Below are 21,926 nucleotides of genomic sequence, written 5' to 3' on the forward strand. Positions count from 1 at the left end.
TTAATTTCATATCCTGAGATACCACTGTATATTAGTGAGCTTCAAGCCCTTTCTTGTGTTGGGGTTGTTCTAGTGGGAATAAAAGCCCTTCCCAGACCTGTGATAGCGCCTAATTTAACTGCTTTGGCAGGCAGTGAAGAATTGGCTTTGCATGTCCAGTTAGAACAAAGGGTTTACCAGGACAAACTTAAAACTTTAAGAGGAGAAGTAAAGACTTTATACTGTGGTGTTAGAAGGTCAAACGCTCCTGTGTCTGAGAATGCTTAAGCCAGTGCACTGTTACGAACCGAGAGAGGTCCGCTTCAGGTTCGATATAATAATAAACAAAAAGAATTCAACACCAACAGTTGAAACTGGGGATACGAATATAGAAAAAACACTAACACAACAAAGGTTTATTTACAAGCTCACTAACAAAGATAAATGCAGAATGGTGTCTCCTATTTACATAAAAAAAGCAAAATCTTACAATGCGTGAACTGGGGAAGAAGTGAGGTAATTCAAATACTTGCCGGCCAGTTTTGCGACTCGAAGCGATGGCCTCACAAAAGGAGACCTGTGATTGCAGATGTCTTCTTGACTCTGTATTGCAGAAAATAATGTCTACTCTTGATACTTGAAGGGCAGGAGCTCCCCAAAACCTCTAGCAGGACGTTTCTTCTCTGAAGTCTTGCTCAACGTCGAAGTAACTTGGTCGTCCACTCCTGAAGACAACTTGACCAGAATTCGACCAATTCTCGGGCGACTTTTCCTCTCTGATCCTTCGTAGGTTCCTTCTCTTATCTCTCTGATCTCTGCTGCTGAGCTCTCCCTGATAATCTGATCTGTGGCTATTACTGATGATCTCTTATTCTGTGACTAACTGATGATTTCTTACTCTGTGACTAGCTGATGATCTTTTACTCTGTGACTAACTGATGATCTGCCTTCTCCTACTTCGTCCATGGTATTTATACGGCATCCTGGGGGGCGGGGCCTATGGCGAGCATCACAGACTCCCGAGATTACGGGAACGATTTAGAAGAATCTCGACGGAATATTGCATCAGAAATCGCTGTGTTCCTCACGTCATGTCGGCGCCTGTCAAGTTCCACAACACTCCTGCCGATTCTAGAACCATCATGAGAACAGGCACCTCCAACACATGCGCGAAAACCTCCGTGTTGCAGAACTTCTCGAAGATGCGTTTTCCTTTCCTTTATCTTTCTTTGCTATGAAGCAATTGCCATCACACTTCCCCCCAAAAAAGAGAAATAAATGAAACTAACTGATTTTATTTTTTTCTAAAGAGAAATAAGAATTAAACAGCAGGGGAACAATTCTGCATAAAGCTTTAATACTTCTCCATTCACTCAACCACTCGTGCCAAAATAGAAAACGCTCATTAGGCTACTCATTATGGAAAAATCTCCAGAGGCTACCTGCTATAACATTATCCTTCTCTCTTACTTTTTCCGTTTTCTGAACTCTGATTAAAACTTTTAAATGCTAAGACACCTCTTGCATTTGCTCAAAACTAATTTCTCTCAGTAACACTGTCACATAGAACACTGGCAGTGGCCAAGGTACGGGGCATTCTTTATAATTCTGAAGCAAATTTACATTCATTGACTTTGCTCTACTCTTACCCAAATTAATTCTATAATGTATATTTCCCCTCTCCTCTACACTGAAAAAGGACTTTTGAACTTATAAGGTAAAGCGGAACCTTTCTGGACTAGTACTAAAACTTTATCTCTTACACACAAACTTCTCTTTTTTGCTCTAAGATCATGTTTCTGTTTAGTCCCCCCTTGACTTCCGTTCTTCGCTAGTTGCCAACCAGCTCTTAAATTCTTTTTATAATACTCAAGATTAGTTATGTAATCTTCTCTACCCTTACTTCTAGACAAAGGTGCGACCATATTGATAAATACATTCTCAAAAGATTCTCCTACTGAAGGAATATTACACAACGGAACTCTGGGAATTACTTGAATCGGTTTCCCGGCAATTTGATATTCATGACAGCTTAAAACATACCTCTTCCCGTCACTTCTCGTTTTAGGCCAAAAGTACGCCCTACTAATAGACATGACAGTTTTATTTGCTCCTAAATGTCCTTGCTCGTCATGTGCTAACTTCAAAACTAATTCACAAAGCTTCCTAGGAACCACTAATTGTTCGGTGATTTCCTCTTAACTACCTGAATTAGGACTAATATAATGACACAAAACTTTGTCCTTTAAACAAAAAGTTTCCTTACACTTACCATCGAGATCATCATCCAGCTCACACTCAAAAATTCGGGTTAGTGTCTCATCCTCTCTCTGGAACTTGACTAGCTCATCCTTATTCGCGAGGTTAGCGCCTAATTCATTACCGTAACTAGTACTAGATACCGGTACATTTACTACGTTACTTTCGACAGCTACGCCTTCCCCTTAGCTATCACTGTCAACAATAGAGTTAGGTTTCTCAGCCACACTCATGCCAAGATCAACCTTGCCACCTCTATCACACTCGTTCGAATCCACGAACTCACTCACGTTCGAATCCATGAACAAATTATGACCGTAGTCTATGTCTGTATCTAAACCTGACCTAGTTACTACCATTTCAGGCACTGGAATATCCCTTACAACAGGATTCACATTCTTGGATAAAGCTAAGTCGTTACCGACAATAATGTCAACACCATCAATGGGCAAACTGTCAACTACTGCAAGTTTCACTTCTCCTGACACTACCTGACTTTCTAAGTTCAACTTCAACAAAGGACAAAGACAAGTATTAGGAAATCCACCTAACATGACTTTTTCTTCCATGTTGATTTCCGCCCTGTTTGGCACACTCTCTCCTAATCAGTGAGACAACAGCTCCTGTGTCTCGAAGCAAGACTACTTCTCTCGAATCTACTCCTCCAAGAGAGGAAACTACGCCTTCTGACAGAAATTCACCAAAAAATTTCCTATTTTCTCTCATCACATCATTCTTACATGACGAAAGGTTAACTTGAGACACTGGTTTCTTACAGTCCTTCCTTTCTACTACACAATTTGTTGCTAAATGCCCTTTCCCATTACATCAGAAACAAGTTAATTCTGAGCCACTAGATGCCATTTTACTCTTACAAACCTTAGACGTATGACCGGGTTTTCTGCATGTATAACAGGAATAGTCACTTTTACTCGCCTTGCTATTACTAGAACTGAAACCTTTACTGCTTTGTACTCTACAAGACGAAGGATCATTTCGTTTCTTACTAACACTCAAATTATGAGTTAGACTATATTCGTCAGCTAACCTAGTTGCTCCTGCAAAAGACACTTCTTTCCTATCTTCTATATAAAGCTTAATCTCAGGGGATACGTTATCTTTGAAGTTTTCTTACAACACTAAGTTCTTCAAACTATCAAAATCATCAACTTTAGCAGAAGTTAACCAATCAAAAAACAGCCTTTCTAACTTCTTACCGTATTCTACATAAGTAATATTTTCATCCTTTCTCAAATTTCTAAATTTCTTACGGTACGCCTCTGGTACTAACCTGTACGCGCTAAGAACAGTTTCTTTCACTATATCATAATTATCACATTCCTCCTTAGACATGCAGCTATACACAGTAAGCGCCCTACCACTCGAAACTGACTGTAAATATAAAGTCCACATTTCTCTAGGAGAACTTACTCTTTCCATTAACTTCTTAAAACACATGAAATATATTGTTACATCTTCCTCATCAAACTTTGGTACTAATTTCAGCACTGCACTCATACCTAACCTATCAGCCTCGTTTTTGTTCTCGCCTGTCCGACTGTTACGAGTACTTTGCCTAAAACGAGCAATTTCCAACTCATGCATACGTTCTTTCTCTCTTTCCTGTTGCTGCATTTCTCTCTCAGCTGCTCTTTCTTCTTTCTCGGCCACTCTTTCATCTCTCTCATACTTTTCTCTTTCTTACCTCTCAACATACTCACAGAAATCATTCCCCTCTAGAAATATAGCTTACCCGACTCAATAAACTCTTTCACCATCTCACTCATTCTGGTTCTTTCTATATTCTCCCTGTTTCAAACTGTTAAAGCTGAATATTACTGGCCAAGGTCGCCACAATGTTACGAACCAAGAGAGGTCCGCTTCAGGTTCGATATTATAAACAAAAAGAATTCAACACCAACAGTTGAAACTGGGGATACAAATATAGAAAGAAACACTAACACAACAAAGGTTTATTTACAAGCTCACTAACAAAGATAAATGCAGAATGGTGTCTCCTATTTACATAAAAAAAGCAAAATCTTACAATGCGTGAACTGGGGAAGAAGTGAGGTAATTCAAATACTTGCCGGCCAGGTTTGCGACTCGAAGCGATGGCTTCACAAAAGGAGAACTGTGATTGCAGATGTCTTCTTGTCTCCGTATTGCAGAAAATAATGTCTACTCTTGATACTTAAAGGGCTGGAACTCCCCAAAACCTCTAGCAGGACGTTTCTTCTCTAAAGTCTTGCTCAACGTCAGAGTAACTTGGTCGTCCACTCCTGAAGACGACTTGACCAGAATTCGACCAATTCTCGGGCGACTTTTCCTCTGATCCTTCGTAGGTTCCTTCTCTTATCTCTCTGATCTCTGTTGCTGAGCTCTCCCTGATAATCTGATCTGTGGCTCTTACTGATGATCTCTTATTCTGTGACTAACTGATGATCTTCCTTCTCCTACTTCGTCTGTCATATTTATACGGCATCCTGGGGGCAGGGCCTACGGCGAGCGTCACAGACTCCCAAGATCACAGGAACGATTTAGAAGAATCTCGACGGAATATTGCATCAGAAATCGCGGCGTTCCTCACGTCACGTCAGCGCCTGTCAAGTTCCACAGCACTCCTGCCGATTCTAGAACCATCATGAGAACAGGCACCTCCAACACATGTGCGAAAACCTCCGTGTTGCAGAACTTCTCAAAGATGCGTTTTCCTTTCCTTTATCTTTCTTTGCTATGAAGCAATTGCCATTACATGCACACACACAGTTGATTTTTGAGCTTTAACCATTTTTGAAAATCAGCTTCATGTCTCCCATGGCATCTCAGCATGTCTTTATTTCCTTTAAAGCCTTTCACTAAAGAGTGTTGTCAACGCAGCTCACTGGAGATGTAACTGCTTTTGCCTTACTCTATTTGCAAAACTTTCAATTTTAGTTTGTGCAAAGTCTTTAGTCATATTATTGCAGCAGGAATGATTTCTCTTGAACATAATCTGAGAGTAACATTGCCTTCTCCCTTACCGTTAGTTGTTAGGAAATCCCGCTATTAAATTTTGAGAAACATGGAGGAGCATTGGTGTACAGGAGCGCACCTTCATATCTGAAGGTAGCTGTTGTTAGTTTTAGAATGTTGGTTTTGGGCTCTCTACTCAGGCACAGGAATCACTATTATTCTATGAGATTGAGTCCTTCTTCCCTTTAAGGATCCTCTGTACTCTGACAAGTCTCGCTGCAAGGTCCTTACGCCCTGCTGTGGTTCCTTCTGGTGACTACATACGAGTAGCGATCACACAACTGGCAGGAATGTTTTGAAGCTTTTTCCCCCTCATTAAAAAGCTTGTAGTTTGCTTGGTTGAAGAGTTGGTTTTCTGGCTGCACCAACCCATCATCCTGATACAGTGTTGTAGTCAGTTAACTTGAACAGTAGGTAAGATTCATTCCAAACTATGGAAATGTATATAATAGAATTAATTATTAGGATATTTACCTACTGTTAAAGTGGAAACCCACCCAGTCTCCTCACATCTTATTCAGTAGTTCTTAAGAATTCTGGCAAGAACATAAACATCCCAATTCTATCTGGTGGCAAACAGGTGATTAAAGAGAGAGTCCTAGCATTTTAGCCAAATGTTATTTTAATTTAGATACTGATCTTACCTAATGGTCCAAAGACATAAGCTAACTTTAACAGTAGGTGAGTATTAAAATAATTAATTTTATCACAAAAATTTTCATAATTTTTCTTTCATATTCTAGCCCCATGAGATTTAAGAATGTTAAATCAGTGGTCTGTTTAAACCTTTTATTAATAATATTAATATACTAATTTTGTAGATTGGTATTGTGTGGATTCGTTGGGAAATTTATGGAGGCACCTCGAACAGAGAACTTTCTTCTTGCTCTTGGCTTTGATCAGCGAACACCTTGCATCATAAGGGCTTTCCATGAAAGACACTTTTAAACAATTTTGGAAATTGAAGGTAGGTGAATTTGCTTGGTGCTCCTGGGGTTTATATCCTGGAATCACATTAGTAACTGTGGAATCTCATCTCATAATATATTAATGATGTTTAGACACAATTGAAATGGATTTTTTGAAGGTTTAGGTTTAATTTTCAGTTCATTATAAAACAAAATTCTAATAATTAGTTGGTAATTGAAGGTTGTATTCATTCTAATATTTATTTCACCTCTTCAGCTACTGTTTATGTGTTTGTCAGCATTTAATAGTGTAAGTTATATTTTGATTGTCTTTATTATTATTATTATTATTATTATTATTATTATTATTATTATTATTATTATTATTATTATCATCACAATCACATAATAGTATAGTACTAAGCCTATAGAAATAAGATTAACATCATAATTTTTATATCAGATGTTCCCTGTACAATATTAAGTAGGAGGTGGCTTAAACTGTCTTGTTCTCAATGAGTCGTCGTGGATTCGATACAGCACTCGGCTGCTGTCACCTCTTATCGACAAGTGTCGCTTTTTGTCACCAAGGGTTGCGGAGAAAGAGCAATCCTTTAAGCTCTTTGTTTACCTCCTGTGGGCAGCTGTCTCCTCCCGTCGCCCACTGACGGAAGAAGAGTTTGAGTGGAGTTGGAGGAACTCGTTTGTGCCTGTTGGCGTTTGTTGCCACAATATGCCTTGCTGTATCCTCATTTTGTTGAGGATAGAGGCCACATATAGAATATATCTTAATTGTCTTTGCCTATTTTGGCGCACTCTAAATACTGGAGAAGAGAACCAACGCTTTCTCCAATTTGAGAGCATTTCGTAACTTTTCCCCTCCTCGGACACAATCTCCCTTTGTCTGCCTTGGCTTGTCGTCTTGTCTTTTAAAGTCGCGGAGAGCCGAAGGCCGACCTTTGCTGTACAACGCTTATTGGTCCTTTAACTGTCTTTAATAGGAGGTTCGCTTTCTTTCTCTTTCCTGTGAGGAAATGAACTAGAGACTGACAGACTTGCTGATGGATTTTCAGTCTGCTTGAGTTATTACCTTTTATATATGTTGTTTGTCTCTGCAACTTCTTAGAGAGGTGGAGATGCCAACCCAGCGGGAGTTTTAGCGAGGAAACAAGTAACTCATTTCTGATGCTGCAGGGTAATGTCCTCATGTTTATACTCACTCTGTTTGGAAGAAGTGAGAACACTCGCTTCCTGGCTGAATATGCAGCTCGGGATTATCTATTGGTAGTCTTATTTTATACCTTTCGGGGATAAGTGCAGATTCAGGTTCTGGGATATGGACAATTGCAACCTCCTAACATGCATGGAGAGACTTGGGACCAGGATGTTATATGGTGGAGACGATGAAGGACAGTTGTGATTCTTTTTGGTTGTCCTCCACTGGTTTAATCTCCCTCTTATAGCTTTCCTTGTCTTCAGCAGAGATCTCTCATAAGTCTCTTTTAGTAGGAGATTGTATGTAGAGGGAATGATGGTCCAAGGGTAATTCTTTAGGAAGACACCCATATGTAATTGGAGATATTCTTGGACATTTGGAGACTGAATAACAGTAAGTGTCTGCCCATATACTTGTTGGTTTTCTAGCATGGTTTTAGTGCCTTTCCAAAGAATGGTCATACATCCACAGTCATGCAAGTTCCTTCAAGAGGTTTTTACCAGAAGGTATTGCTGTTCTGTGCACTTTGTTTGGGTTAGTGTGCAGCCCTCTATAAGTTATGTCAGGGACTTGTTGCCATTGGTAGATGGTGTTGACTTTAGGAGCAAGACACTTCTACTGAATCAGTGATTCAAGTTAGCCCACTCTGTCAACAGTATTCCAAAGCCCAAGGACCTGTTGCTTCTTCTGGCCCAATTTCTATGCATTATATTGTTAATTCTTTATATCCCCATTCTTATCTAGTGATGTGGGGATGATATTTAATTATGCATACTTCCTATATGGTAAGGGCTTTTCCTCATTAGGAAACATGGCCTCACTGGTTGTTTTCAGATAATCATGCTCAATTAATGTACAGTTTCAGCATAAGAATTATGACTTACAAATAACTTTCATTAAATTTGTAAGTAATCCAGAACCAACTTTGGCTCCAGGACTGTGGAGGGACACTGTAACCAGGAATCGTCCATTTGGTTCTTAAACCTGACTCCAAGTTTTGGTCTTTTCCCTCTGTCATGCAACACAGAGTTTAACTAGTGTCATTACGCATTCATGCAACATAGAATGGTCAAACTACACCTGGTAAAACATTTTTAGATGTCAGGGCAGTGGAAAGACATCAGGATGCTTTGCAGGTTTATTCCCGGTCAGAAACAAAGTCTTTGTGGGAAGTTTGCTGCTTTGAGTGAAATGAAACTACATATTGGTTTGATCATCCATTCTGTGGAAGGACAGTGTTTTAGCAATTGGGGATTGAGGAAGAACAAGTGCCTTGATATCTGTAAGTTTGGCACTTTGTGTGCATTTAAGGAACACTCATTTCCCTTCCTACCATGTAGATGAACAGGGACATCCGAATGATTACTACTACTTTGTTGGCCCTCAGGCTTGAGCAGTGGACGTTTCCTTAAATTTTGCCTAATTCAGACTCATAGGCCTGCCCCTTGTATCTACTCTGAATTCTATTGAGCAATTTCATGTTCAAGAATTGCCTAGTCTCCTGTAGAGCCCTTGTAGCCTCAGGACAAAACTTTTCAGAATTTCCAATGCTCTTGGTAGATGTCTCATTCTTCTGCTGAGAAGAAATCAACTCTACTACACAATTCCATACAGTTCCATTGACATAGGCATCTCCTTAACTGCTTGGAGATATTAGAATGTCTCCTCCCAATAATAAGATTTTCAAGTTATCATAGGATCTGTCCTTAATTTAAAACTGCCATGGCCTGGGGTCAGAAGCAGTGGTCTGTGTGTTGCTGAGGGTACCATTTTGGAGGAATTTTCAGCACCTGGAACCTTGTAGACGTCAATGTTTTCTTTTTCACTGTCTACTTTCAAAGTTATCGTTCCATATGTACTTTCCTCGGTATTGCATCAAGTACTCTTAGATCTTGCTGAGGACCAGCACTGTAAGGTGTTGAGATTGAAGCCCCTTCATCTCTATATCAGTCTCTCTCTGGAGTGTAGAAGTGGGTCTAAAATTCATCTGAATTTACTGTAAAACTTTTCATTTATCAGTGGTTGATAAGTAAATTTACTGTCAGCACCCTTCTTTAAACTGGTGTAAAGGAAATGCTATTTTAGCTTTCTGCCTTAGAGCTGAGGGTAATGTAAAGGCTATGCTTTACAGTTCCCTGTAAGAATTCCAATTTAACCCCTTGGGGGGGAAAAAGAGGAAACTTCTCTATCCTGTTGGGCATTTAATGTAAAGGTTAAACCTAGAACATTTTTATCATCCTTTTTAGAGACTTTGAACATCTTTGTCAAAGGTAAATGCTGGAAGAGGGTTACCCTGGAAGAGGCAAAAATCAACCTTTTTTTTGTGGTATTAGAAAACCTGGCTGTCTTGCCAATGTTTAAGCTTGAAGGCAAAGTTAACTTTTTGTTTTGTGCTTATAACGCCTTTGTCAATGGTTAAACTTGAAGGCAAAGTTAACTTTTGTTTTGTGGTTTTAGAAAAGCTTGATGTATTTGTGAAGGTTAAGCCTGGAAGAGCCAAAGTTAACCTTTTGTGTTATGAATTTTAGAAACTTTGTTAAGGAACACAAGGTCCTCTGTGACATAATGGATAGGCTAGTGCAGGAGAACTAGCTCCATATCTTCTACCTTATTGAAGTTAAACATTCATAATGTGAGCAGCAGTTGCAACTTCATTTAGTGTTAAGTCAATTTGTCGCTCCAGAATAGGATTGATGTGTCACAGTAGAAGTACAATTCAGTTTTTGCACGAGCACTACCATAAGTATACAGAATTGTGTTTTAAAACAGTAAAGCCCTAAATCCGCTACTAGTAGTGGGTATCTTTTCCTGAACCGAAAAAGAGCAATTCTTTTGGCTCTTGTTTAAATCCCGGGTTTTAATATTTATGGGAGCGTGAAGGTACTAATTTCGTATAGGAGCTTACCTTTATATTGTAAAGGTATTCATTTTAAGTGACTGTCGTTTGATAGGGCTTTTGGACCCAGGCACAGGGGTCCCTCATACCGCTTGTGTTTCGTGATGGCTGAATCAAAGCGGTTTTCTCCGCAAGGCTGATCTTTCACTGCATACGTATGAGAGCCTTGCTCCCTGAATGGAATCCAACTTCTGGTGGTAGTAAAATCCACCACAGATTCCAGATCAGATGAGAATGTTTTGGGTTTCGTATAAAAAACCTTTAGCTCGAATGGCTGAGCGGAATTTTGTCTAGCTGCACTACCCACCATCCTCTTCTTAACCCTCTTACGCCGACTGGACGTATTTTACGTCAACATTTTTTGTCTCCCGTGTGCCGACTGGACGTATTTTACGTCGACTTACAAAAGTTTTTTTTTAAATTCGCGGAAAAATACTTATAGGCCTAGCAGCCTAAAACTTTTGAATCACGCGCCTTGGGGGATGCTGGGAGTTCACGGATCAAGGTGTTGTTTTGTTTACAATCGTTACGCAGGCGCGCAAGCGCGAATTTCTTTCTTGCCGCACTAAAAAGTATCTGTGACACATCTCAGAAATTATTTCGTCACTTTGACATAATTTTTGTACCATTTTAAATTAGCCGTTACATGAAGTATTATATATGACAATGTGCGCATTTTTATGTAGAATACAACAATAAAATACTCATGATTGTAGCTTTTATCAATTTTGAGATATTTTCATATAAACGATAATTGCCAAAATTTCAACCTTCGGTCAACTTTGACTCTACCAAAATGGTCAAAAAACGCAATTGTAAGCTGAAACTCTTATATTTTAGTAACATTCAATCATTTACCTTAATTTTGCAACTAATTGGAAGTCTCTAGCACAATATTTCGATTTATGGTGAATTTATGAAAAAACTTTTTCCTTACGTCCGCGCGGTAACTCTTCTGAAAAAAATCATACATGCGATTGTGGTAATGTTTGCACCATTTTAAAATTAGCCGTTATATAAAGTTTTATATATGGAAATGTGCGCAATATCATGCACAATACAACTAAAAACAACCCATGGCTGAGCTTTTATCAGTTTTGAGATATTTTTATATAAATAATGATAATTGCCAAAATTTCAACCTTCGGTCAACTTTGACTCTACCGAAATGGTCGAAAAACGCAATTGTAAGCTAAAACGCTTATATTCTAGTAATATTCAAGCATTTACCTTCATTTTGCAACAAATTGGAAGTCTCTAGCACAATATTTCGATTTGTGGTGAATTTATGAAAAAAAATAACATTTTCTTCACGTCCGCGCATAACTCTTCCGAAAAAATCATACGTACGATTGTGGTAATGGTTGCACCATTTTAAATTAGCCGTTACATAAAGTTTTATATATGAAAATGTGCGCAATTTTATGTAGAATACAACAATAAATAATTGAAGGTTGTAGCTTTTCTCATTTTTGAAATATTTGCATATAAATCACGATAAATAGAAATAAAACCACGTTCGGTCAATTTTGACTCTACCGATATGGTCGAAAAACGCAATTGTAAGCTAAAACTCTTACAGTCTAGTAATATTCAGTCATTTATCTTCATCTTGAAACAAATTTGAAGTCTCTAGCAAAATATTTAGATTTATGGTGAATTTAAAAAAAAATCTTTCTTTCCCTCCGCGCGTGGATTCTCCGCCACAAATCTTCGAAATGCGTACGTCCCATTCTCGGAATATTTTCTCCATTTCATATTAGACATTTCATAGAGTTTTATATATGAAAATGTGTGCAATTTCATGTAGAATAAAACGAAAAATATTTGAAGGTTGTAGCTTTTCTTATTTCCAAAATAATTGCATATAAAAAATATATATATAAAAAAATTCGACATTCGGTCAACTTTAACTCGTCAGATATGGTAGAAAACTGCAATTGTAAGCTAATACTCTTACATTATAGTAATATTCAATCATTTGTCTTCATTTTGAAAGAAATTGGAAGTCTCTAGAACAATATTTAGATTTATGGTGAATTGTTGAAAAAAATATTTGTTTACGTCCGCGCGTTACGAATTCATGCATTGTTTTGTGATAATATTTTCTCTGTGTTGCTTTCATTGTTTTACAATGTGTTATATACCAAAATGATCGCAATTTAGTGTAAATTACAACGAAAAAAAAAAGTAACTTGTTACCTTTAACAGTTTTGCGCACAGCGCGATTTGAATACAATTATATATGAAATTTCGTTTTTGCGCTATCATATATCGCATTATTTATATATGATAATGATAATTTATTTTATTTCTGATGGTTGCATACTAAACTTCAGGCAATGACAAAAAAAGGAGCCAAAAATGAACTCTTAATCTTGAAAACTAAGCGCGCTGTGATTTTTTGAAAAAAATATTTTTTCCGCTTCCGCGCTCACTCTGAAACACCTCCGGCACACGGGAGACAATTTTTTTTTACCGCTTCGGCGTAAGAGGGTTAATGTGGGAATCAGCTAAATTTAACAGTAGGTAAGATTCATCTCAAATAATATAAATTTTCTTAATAAAATTTATTATTTGGATACTTACCTACTGTTAAAGTAGACCCACCTAGCCTCCCCACAACTTAGTGGGCTGTCAAGGAGAATTCTGACAAGAGCTAAAACATTCAAAACACACCTGGTGGAGAACATGTAAACTAGACAGTCATCCGGGCAGCCATTCAAATTTTTTGTTTGAATGCTGACTCGCCTAATCGGCGGGGAGATATAGCTAAATTTAACAGTAGGTAAGTATCCAAATAATAAATTTTATTATGAAAATTTATATTATTTTATCAATTAGCTTAGTTAAATGGATTTTTCTGTCATTGTAAGTAGTGGGATGACAAGCAGTAGTTAGAGCTGAAAATAGGCCTAGCTTGGATTCTACTCCTTTGCCTTTAGTGACTGAGGAGAGCGCTATTTCTTCCCCTCCTTTTCATGCTGTGTCTCCCATCTTGAGTCCTACTCCTAATCCCAAAAATCTCTTTTAAGCGAGTGCTTGTTGGGGAATGCCAGTCTCCATCCAGGCACTCAGCGCCAGCTGAGTCAACGTACCCTCTAGTGACAGCATGCTCATCAACTTCAATGCCTCACTCAACACCAGTGGTTGGGAGTTTGGTGCCAACTGTTGGACACCCGACGCCTCTGCCTCCACCTCCACCTCCACCTCCACCTCCACCCTCATCGATACAAGAGGAATCTTCGTTAGCTCCCATTTGCCACCACTTGAAAGACTTAATGGGTGTTCTTTAGAAGAAGACGTCTGTCACAAAGTGTGGGGATCACTCCTTGTCGCCCATTTCTTCCAGGGATGAAGAACCAGACCATGACTATGCACCTGCTTCTTCTAATTGAAACCTTCTAAGGTTACTTCTAGCAAGCTTCCTTCTGATCCTTGCCTCCTTAAGCTAGTGCTATCATCTTCCTCAAAGAGGTCCTTGTGTGAGGTTGAGGAATGGTTGGCAGTTAAGAGAGAGCAAGGCAAAGCTTCTTATGCTTTTCTGCAGTCTTAAGATGCCAAAGAAGAGGTACTGCTTTTACACCACTGGGAAGCACCTTCCTTGGGAGTATCTGCCACCTTCCAAGGGGACTCCTCCAACTTGGTAGACATATCTTGTTGTCCTGCCTTTTCTTCAGCCAAGATCTTCTTTTCCTTGCCTGAGCTGGATCACACCATGAGGAATATTTTCAAGGTGTTAGAAGTATTCACCTTCCTGGATTGGACAGTTGGTGTGCTAACCAGAAAAATAGGGGACTGCCCAGTTCTTGCAGAGGCCCTTTCTTCTGAGTCCTTTTGTCCATCAACAAGGCAGTCAGAGACGGTTCTGATGAGTTAGCCTCATTCTTTGCCATGGGGATCCTCAAAAAGCAAGAGCCTTGGTGTTCCTGTGTGACTAAATGGGTGACAGTCACTCAGAAGTCAGGCCTCTTGTTTTCCCCTCTAATTAAGTGCATCTCTTTCCGCAAGACACCATGAGGAGGTCCTATCCGCTCTACTGAAGAAATCCACTCCCGACTTGCTTGCGCAGTCCACTAAGTGTCCCAAGACATAACTTCTCGCTTCTACAACAGCTCCTTTGAGGAGGGAACTCATGACCCCAAGCAAGACCTCGCTTCAACCTTCGGCCTTCTTCGAAGCCGATCAAGAAGTTCTCCACCAGGACTTCTCCAAGTGAGCCTTCAGTCCGTCATGCTCCTGTTAGTGTAAGGTTGCACCTCTGAGATGAATTGAATCGCAGGGGTGCAGAACCTTGGGTGGTTCAGTTTCTTCAGAGAGGTTAATTCATTTCTCTTAAGGAACCCCCCCCTCCCCCACTTTCCAAGGTTTCCACCGCCTTGACAGCATACTCTATAGGGTCAAAGAGGTTTTTGGCTCTGGCTCAAGAAGTGGAATTGATGATGCTAAAAGGGGTAGTAGATGAGGTGGTGGACAAGTTATCAGAGGGCTTCTACAACATGCTCTTCTTAGTCCCCAAATCATCAGGGGGATAGAGACCTGTTTTAGATGTCAGCGCTTTAAGTCTACATAGTCAAGACCAAGTTCAAAATGGAAACAACTCACTTAGTATTAGCATATATCCACCAGGCAACTTTATGGTGTCCCTGGATATGCAGGATGTATACTTTCCCATCCTGATCCATCCAGACTCTTAAAAGTACATGGGATTTGTTTTTCAAAATAAGTGATTATAGAATCAGTATAGTCAGTGTTATTTTATTTTTATGTTCAATGTATGGGAAATGTGTGTTTGACTTTAGAAAATGTCTTGATGTGACATCACAGAAGACATGGAGTAGAAAGGTAAACAAGAACAGCATGCAGAAGAGGATGCATGGATCTGGTGTTTGATAGGGTAGGAATTTGTGGGTTGTAAGTCATGTTGCAGTGTTGTTCAAAGTCTTCAGCTGGAATATACTGAGATCGAGGGACATGAACAGGTGGATAGATTGCACATTTGGGGCATAAAGGAAAGATTAGGATAGGAAAATATTCAAACTGGTAGCATAGCGTGGTCAATTAAAGATGGTCTGATCAGATAGTGAACAAAGGGAGATAAGATGGAGAAGGGATTGTTTGAGATTTAGTGATACATTTTTAATTAGAGAGTTATCACATATTAGAGTAAAATATCTGGCTGTGACAGTCTAAGGTGTCGTTAACCAGTGTAGGGCACTGTCAGGTTGATTCCTGTGCATGTAGGTTTTTTAATTTTGCTTATCAACGATTTTTGGTTATCGTCTAACCCACAGGAACGGAACCCTGCCGATAACTAGGGGTTGCCTGTATACTAATTGAGAATAAACCCTTTGGGTCAGCCGTGTGAAAGTTAGGGATAGTAATATATTGGTCTGGTTAAACCATTTACGAATAATTATGATAGTAAACAGCAGATAAGGAAGTAGCCAAGAAATATGGTAGTCACCAGCTTCAAAATGTATTGAGAAGGTTAGGGGTTTGAAATGAAAGAAAGAGAGGCAGTTTAAGGGAGTAGTAGTATATATGGAAATGTCAAGATGCCAACCAGGAGGGAGGTCCTGAATATCATAGAGAAAACGAAAACAAGGCACTCGTGATATCCTATTAACATTTTATGAAAAGCAGCTCTTTGTTTCAAGTTTATAGTCATAATGATAATTTAAAATTGCTTGCTTGTACATTGTCACATGTCATTCCTAAGTCTTAAAAATACTCTAAAGTGATGTGTCTTAGATAAAAATTATGCAAATGAAGTTGCCATGCAAATCAAAACTTCTGTGGTACCTTGCTTGCTTCTGGAAATAGGGAAATACAGTGGTACCTCGTTTGTTGAACGTCCCTTATGTCAAACTCTCCGTTTTTTTAATGAAATTTTTGAGAAAATTTTGTATAATTTGTCAAACAAATGCTCGTACTTTGAACTTACTGATTATCTAGTTTATACTTGTATTCGATGGCCTACTGCGTCCTACAAGATAAACAGTATTAACATTTTTTTTTTATTTACAATATTTCGTTTAATGATAATCATATTCGACAAAATAAGTAAAATTATAAAGCATTTCAGTATAAAATTTAGCTTTCGATATAAAGTTTAGCATAACAGATATATAAAATTGTATGTAACCACTGTGATGTCACACCCAACTGACTTGAGACTGAACGAGGAGTGTTGATGTGTTGAGGAGAGAAGGAGAAGAGAAAGTAAAAATATTACTGTATGTATGTTAAAGCAATAACAATTCATATAAAAATGGGAATTTCACAAATTTAACAGAGCGATAAAATATGAAAATAATAAAATCCAATACAGAAAAAAAGGGCTTAATTGAGCCAGTGTTTGGTGTGCCGAGTGAGATGGTCTAGTGGAACAATATTAACAAAATAGTAAGTGAAGAACAAAGCTTTTCACAATAAAATTTGGCACAAACACTTATCAAAATCATTCATCATTGTGGTAATGCACAGCTAACTTGAGGTAGAGGGAGGGAGCGTTTATATTTTTGAGGGATAATGAAAGAATGATGTTAAGTTATCGTGCGTCGTGATATTGTTGAGGAGAGAAGAAGAGACAGGAAAGTCTTTACTAATGATATTGAAGCTATGTAAAAGCAGTACCAGTTCCCATAAAAAATAGAATGTTATTTCACAGTAAAATTAACATAATGATAAAAAATGAAAGCAATGAAATGCAATACAGAAAAAATTAAAAAATTTGATAAAAAAACTTGCTCAAGTCAGTGTTATGTGTGCTGAGTGAGACAAAAGAGAGGAAAGGAAAGGGAAGAAGGGGTCCGCTTCCCACTTACATACCAGCTGAGCTGGGATGATTATTCACCCATTTGTTTCACTTACAGTTGATCTGCCCAAATCACTTCTTTTTGTTAGGGTAAAATACCTATCTAGTGACAATTGCTTTTTACATTTTTTTTACTACCGTAAAAGTAACTCAGCTCTGTAATAAACAAACTGGCACCACATTCAGCTTCTGCATGCCTTTGATTGTTTGTTTAAACAGCCTCCTTGTGAAAAGTTATTTTATCTCTCATTCCTTTTCTTGCATTCTTGACTTATTACTTATTTGTCTGCAAAATCCTCATGTTTATTTTAAAGTCTGCCATTTGCCAACAGTAAGTTGATGTGTTGTGGCATTATTAATCTCTTTCATGTACTTAAGACCCAAGTGTAAACTCTCTCTCTCTCTCTCTCTCTCTCTTCTCTCTCTCTCTTCTCCTCTCTCTCTCTCCTTCTCTCTCTCTCTCGCTCTCTCTCTCTCTCTCTCTCTCTCTCTCTCTCTCTCTCTCTCTCTCTCTCTCTCTCAGACGCACAATCGGACACATACACTATCGATTCCTTTGGTTATCCTTGTAAAATATAAATGAAATTTATTTTGTCTTCAACCTTTGCTTACTGCAACCATTTCGGTTTCCTCAAAGGGTTCCCGGCTCTCCTCCCTCCATCCCCCAGCTGGCCGGGCACCATTTTCACCAAACAGTTCTTAAATCATACACGGAAAAAATAAAATTTCAAAAATTTTACTCCATATAACGTATTGTTTCATTATTTTACACTCTTAATTTTACTTTTGAACACATTAATAATAGAAAAAAATGTGAAAAGGGAGACTTTTTGGGTTGGCTGGAACAAATGACCTTGAATCCCTTTATTTCTGATAGGGATATTTGTTTCATATCTCGAACAAATCATACTTCGAACAGCCTTTTGGAACACATTAAATTCAAATTTTATTTACTACTGTATAATTGTGTTCTAGATATTAGCTAAACATTTTCCATTTTTAAATAAAATCTTGTGAGTCTTGGAATATGTTTCCTCGTGGTGTATGGCCTTGTATCAAATGCAAAAGGCTTGGGACTTTCATTCACTGAACCTTTTATACTTGCCAAATTCATTGCAATTAACCCTTAAACGCCGACTGGACGTATTTTACGTCTACATTTTTTGTCTCTCGGGTGCCGACTGGACGTATTTTACGTCGACATACAAAAGTTTTTTTAAAAATTAGCGGAAAAATACTTTTAGGCCTACCAGCCGAAAACTCTTGAATCACGCGCCTTGGGGGATGCTGGGAGTTCACGGATCAAGGTGTTGTTTTGTTTACAATCGTTACGCAGGCGCGCAAGCGCGAATTTCTTTCTTGCCGCACTAAAAAGTATCTGTGACACATCTCGGAAATTATTTCGTCACTTTGACATAATTTTTGTACCATTTTAAATTAGCCGTTACATGAAGTATTATATATGAAAATGTGTGCATTTTTATGAAAAATACAACAAAAAAATACTCATGATTGTAGCTTTTATCAGTTTTGAGATATTTTCATATAAATAACGATAAGTGCCAAAATTTCAACCTTCGGTCAACTTTGACTCGATCGAAATGGTCGAAAAACGCAATTGTAAGCTAAACTCTAATATTTTAGTAATATTCAATCATTTAACTTAATTTTGCAACTAATTGGAAGTCTCTAGCACAATATTTCGATTTATGGTGAATTTATGAAAAAATTTTTTCCTTACGTCCGCGCGGTAACTCTTCCGAAAAAATCATACATGCGATTGTGGTAATGTTTGCACCATTTTAAATTAGCCGTTACATAAAGTTTTATATATGAAAATGTGCGCAATTTCATGCACAATACAACTAAAAACAACCCATGGTTGTAGCTTTTATCAATTTTGAAATATTTTCATATTAAAATGATAAGTGACAAATTTTCAACCTTTGGTCACTTTGACTCTACCGAAATGGTCGAAAAACGCAATTGTAAGCTAAACCGCTTATTATTCTAGTAATATTCAAGCATTTACCTTCAGTTTGCAACAAATTGGAAGTCTCTAGCACACTATTCGATTTATGGTGAATTTATGAAAAAAATAACATTTTCTTTACGTCCGCGCGGTAATTCTCTTCCGAAAAAATCATACATGCGATTGTGGTAATGTTTGCACCATTTTAAATTAGCCGTTACATAAAGTTTATATATGAAAATGTGCGCAATTTCATGCACAATACAACTAAAAACAACCCATGGTTGTAGCTTTTATCAATTTTGAAATATTTTCATATTAAAAATGATAAGTGACAAATTTTCAACCTTCGGTCAACTTTGACTCTACCGAAATGGTTGAAAAACGCAATTGTAAGCTAAACCGCTTATATTCTAGTAATATTCAAGCATTTACCTTCAGTTTGCAACAAATTGGAAGTCTCTAGCACACTATTTCGATTATGGTGAATTTATGAAAAAAATAACATTTTCTTTACGTCGCGCGGTAATTCTTCCGAAAAAATCATACGTGCGATTGTGGTAATGTTTGCACCATTTTAAATTAGCCGTTACATAAAGTTTTATATATGCAAAATGTGTGCAATTTAATGTAAAATTCAATAAAAAAATAATTTGAAGGTTGTAGCTTTTCTCATTTTTGAAATATTTGCATATAAATCACGATAAATAGAAAAAAAACCACGTTCAGTCAACTTTGACTCTACCGAAATGGTCGAAAAACGCAATTGTAAGCTAAAACTCTTACAGTCTAGTAATATTCAGTCATTTATCTTCATCTTGAAACAAATTCGAAGTCTCTAGCACAATATTTAGATTTATGGTGAATTTAAAAAAAAATCTTTCCTTCTCTCAGCACGCGGATTCTCAGCCACAAATCTCCGAAATGCGTACGTTCCATTCTCGGAATATTTGCTCCGTTTCATATTAGGCATTTCATAGAGTTTTATACATGAAAATGTGCACAATTTCATGTAGAATAAAACGAAAAATATTTGAAGGTTGTAGCTTTTCTTATTTCCGAAATAATTGCATATAAAAAAATATATATATAAAAAATTCGACATTCGGTCAACTTTACCTAGTCAGATATGGTCGAAAACTGCATTTGTAAGCTAATATTCTTACAGTATAGTAATATTCAATCATTTGTCTTCATTTTGAAAGAAATTGGAACTCTCTAGGACAATATTTAGATTTATGGTGAATTTTTGAAAAAAATATCTGTTTACGTCCTTGCGTTACGAATTCATGCATTATTTTGTGATAATATTTTCTCTGTGTTGCTTTTATCGTTTTACAATGTGTTATATACCAAAATGATCGCAATTTAGTGTACATTACATCGAAAAAAGAAGTAACTCATTACCTTTAACCGTTTTGCGCACAGCGCGATTTGAATACAATTATATATGAAATTTCGTTTTTGCGCTATCATATATCGCATTATTTATATATGATAATGATAATTTTTTTCATTTCTGATTTGGTTTGCATACTAAACTTCAGCCAATGACAAAAAAAAGGAGCCAAAAATGAACTCTTAATCTTGAAAACTAAGCGCGCTGTGAATTTTTGAAAAAAATATTTTTTCCGCTTCCGCGCTCACTCTGAAACACCTCCGGCACACGGGAGACATTTTTTTTTTTACCGCTTCGGCGTTTAAGGGTTAATCAAATATCTTTGATATAGAATAACTTGCCCATTATTCACACTAATTCATCCAGTGTCCGGAAAATGGAATTGCAACTTGGCTAGCCTTTAAAGATAAACAGAATCATTCCTGTCATTTTATTATGTGTATTATCCATAAAACAGCCAAAAAATATGGCACATGAGCAAACAAAATGTTTCATTAAAGAACTTCTTTACAGTAGCCTAGCTTACCAAAACTATATTTTCATATAAGTAAATTATATGCTACTTCCACTCGTGCAGCAGCTTAAATTTAAAATTGGAGTACTGCTTCTATTGTTTTTGTATTGGTGACTACCCTGCCCACTATTGGGGATCAATAGGGACAACAAAGCAAAAGACTTCATCATTTATTTTCAAATGTTTGCAGCAACTTTTGTTGATTTATTTCATTGGTATTTTGGGTTTATCCTTCCAGGATTCAGTGAAGTATTCTCTTATTTGTGTAGCCTTCAAGCTTATCATCTTAGCTTGGAATTTTTTATATCTGATTTAGTAGTTTATCATGTCAGACTCAAGTTCATCCAGCATAAGGTATTGTTGGGAGGGTTGTAAGACCGAGTTGACAAAAGACACTTATGATTCTCATACAATTTGGTCAAACTTTAGGGGACAGATATGTTCTAAAGAGCTTACATGTGATGAGGGTAAAGATTGGGATGATAGGCAATAGAAGGTGTTAAAATCCCACTTAGAGAAGCTTGGTAGGGATAGGAAGAGGAAGGCAGCCGCTAGAGCAGAAAGAAGGGCTTGTAGCCTAGAACGCACACCTAGAACTAATGTTGTAGATGATCTTGACATTCCTTCTTTCCCTGTTCCAGTCTTGTCTCCCATTCTCCGTCCTCTTAACATTCTATTATCGAAATATCAAGTTACATAAGGGCAAATTTAGCTATGGATGTGTCAATTTATAAATGTTCATGCTTTTATGTCTAAAATGTGTATGAAAATGTATTACGTATAGGGTATTTTTATTTCTGCACAGAAATATGAGACGCTTTCGAAACTGCCCTTCACGCGTTATCAAATACGATGTTTTTTCATGTTCTTTCTTGTGAGCGCCGCTTGCCGCTCTTCCGAAATATCGAGTTAAAAAATGGTGGAAATTAGCGACCGATGTGTCGATTT

The 21,926-nt window shown here is 37.6% G+C and overlaps 1 protein-coding gene across 3 annotated transcripts in view; it reads left to right on the forward strand.

The window, feature by feature from the left end:
• The window catches only part of LOC135227028 (RNA-binding protein Ro60-like), a 196,130-nt gene that overhangs the window by 136,057 nt on the left and 38,147 nt on the right, over positions 1-21,926 (forward strand). For all 3 annotated transcript variants that reach the window (XR_010317333.1, XM_064266813.1, XM_064266814.1), the window contains exon 13: positions 6,075-6,220. Coding sequence is in view for 2 of the 3 variants with exons in the window: in XM_064266813.1 (XP_064122883.1) it covers positions 6,075-6,201 (127 nt within the window). In the remaining variant the exon portion in view is untranslated. The remainder of the gene's footprint in view (positions 1-6,074; positions 6,221-21,926) is intronic.

This window comes from Macrobrachium nipponense, chromosome 15 (assembly GCF_015104395.2).
Source record: "Macrobrachium nipponense isolate FS-2020 chromosome 15, ASM1510439v2, whole genome shotgun sequence".
Classification (NCBI taxonomy): Eukaryota; Metazoa; Arthropoda; class Malacostraca; order Decapoda; family Palaemonidae; genus Macrobrachium; species Macrobrachium nipponense.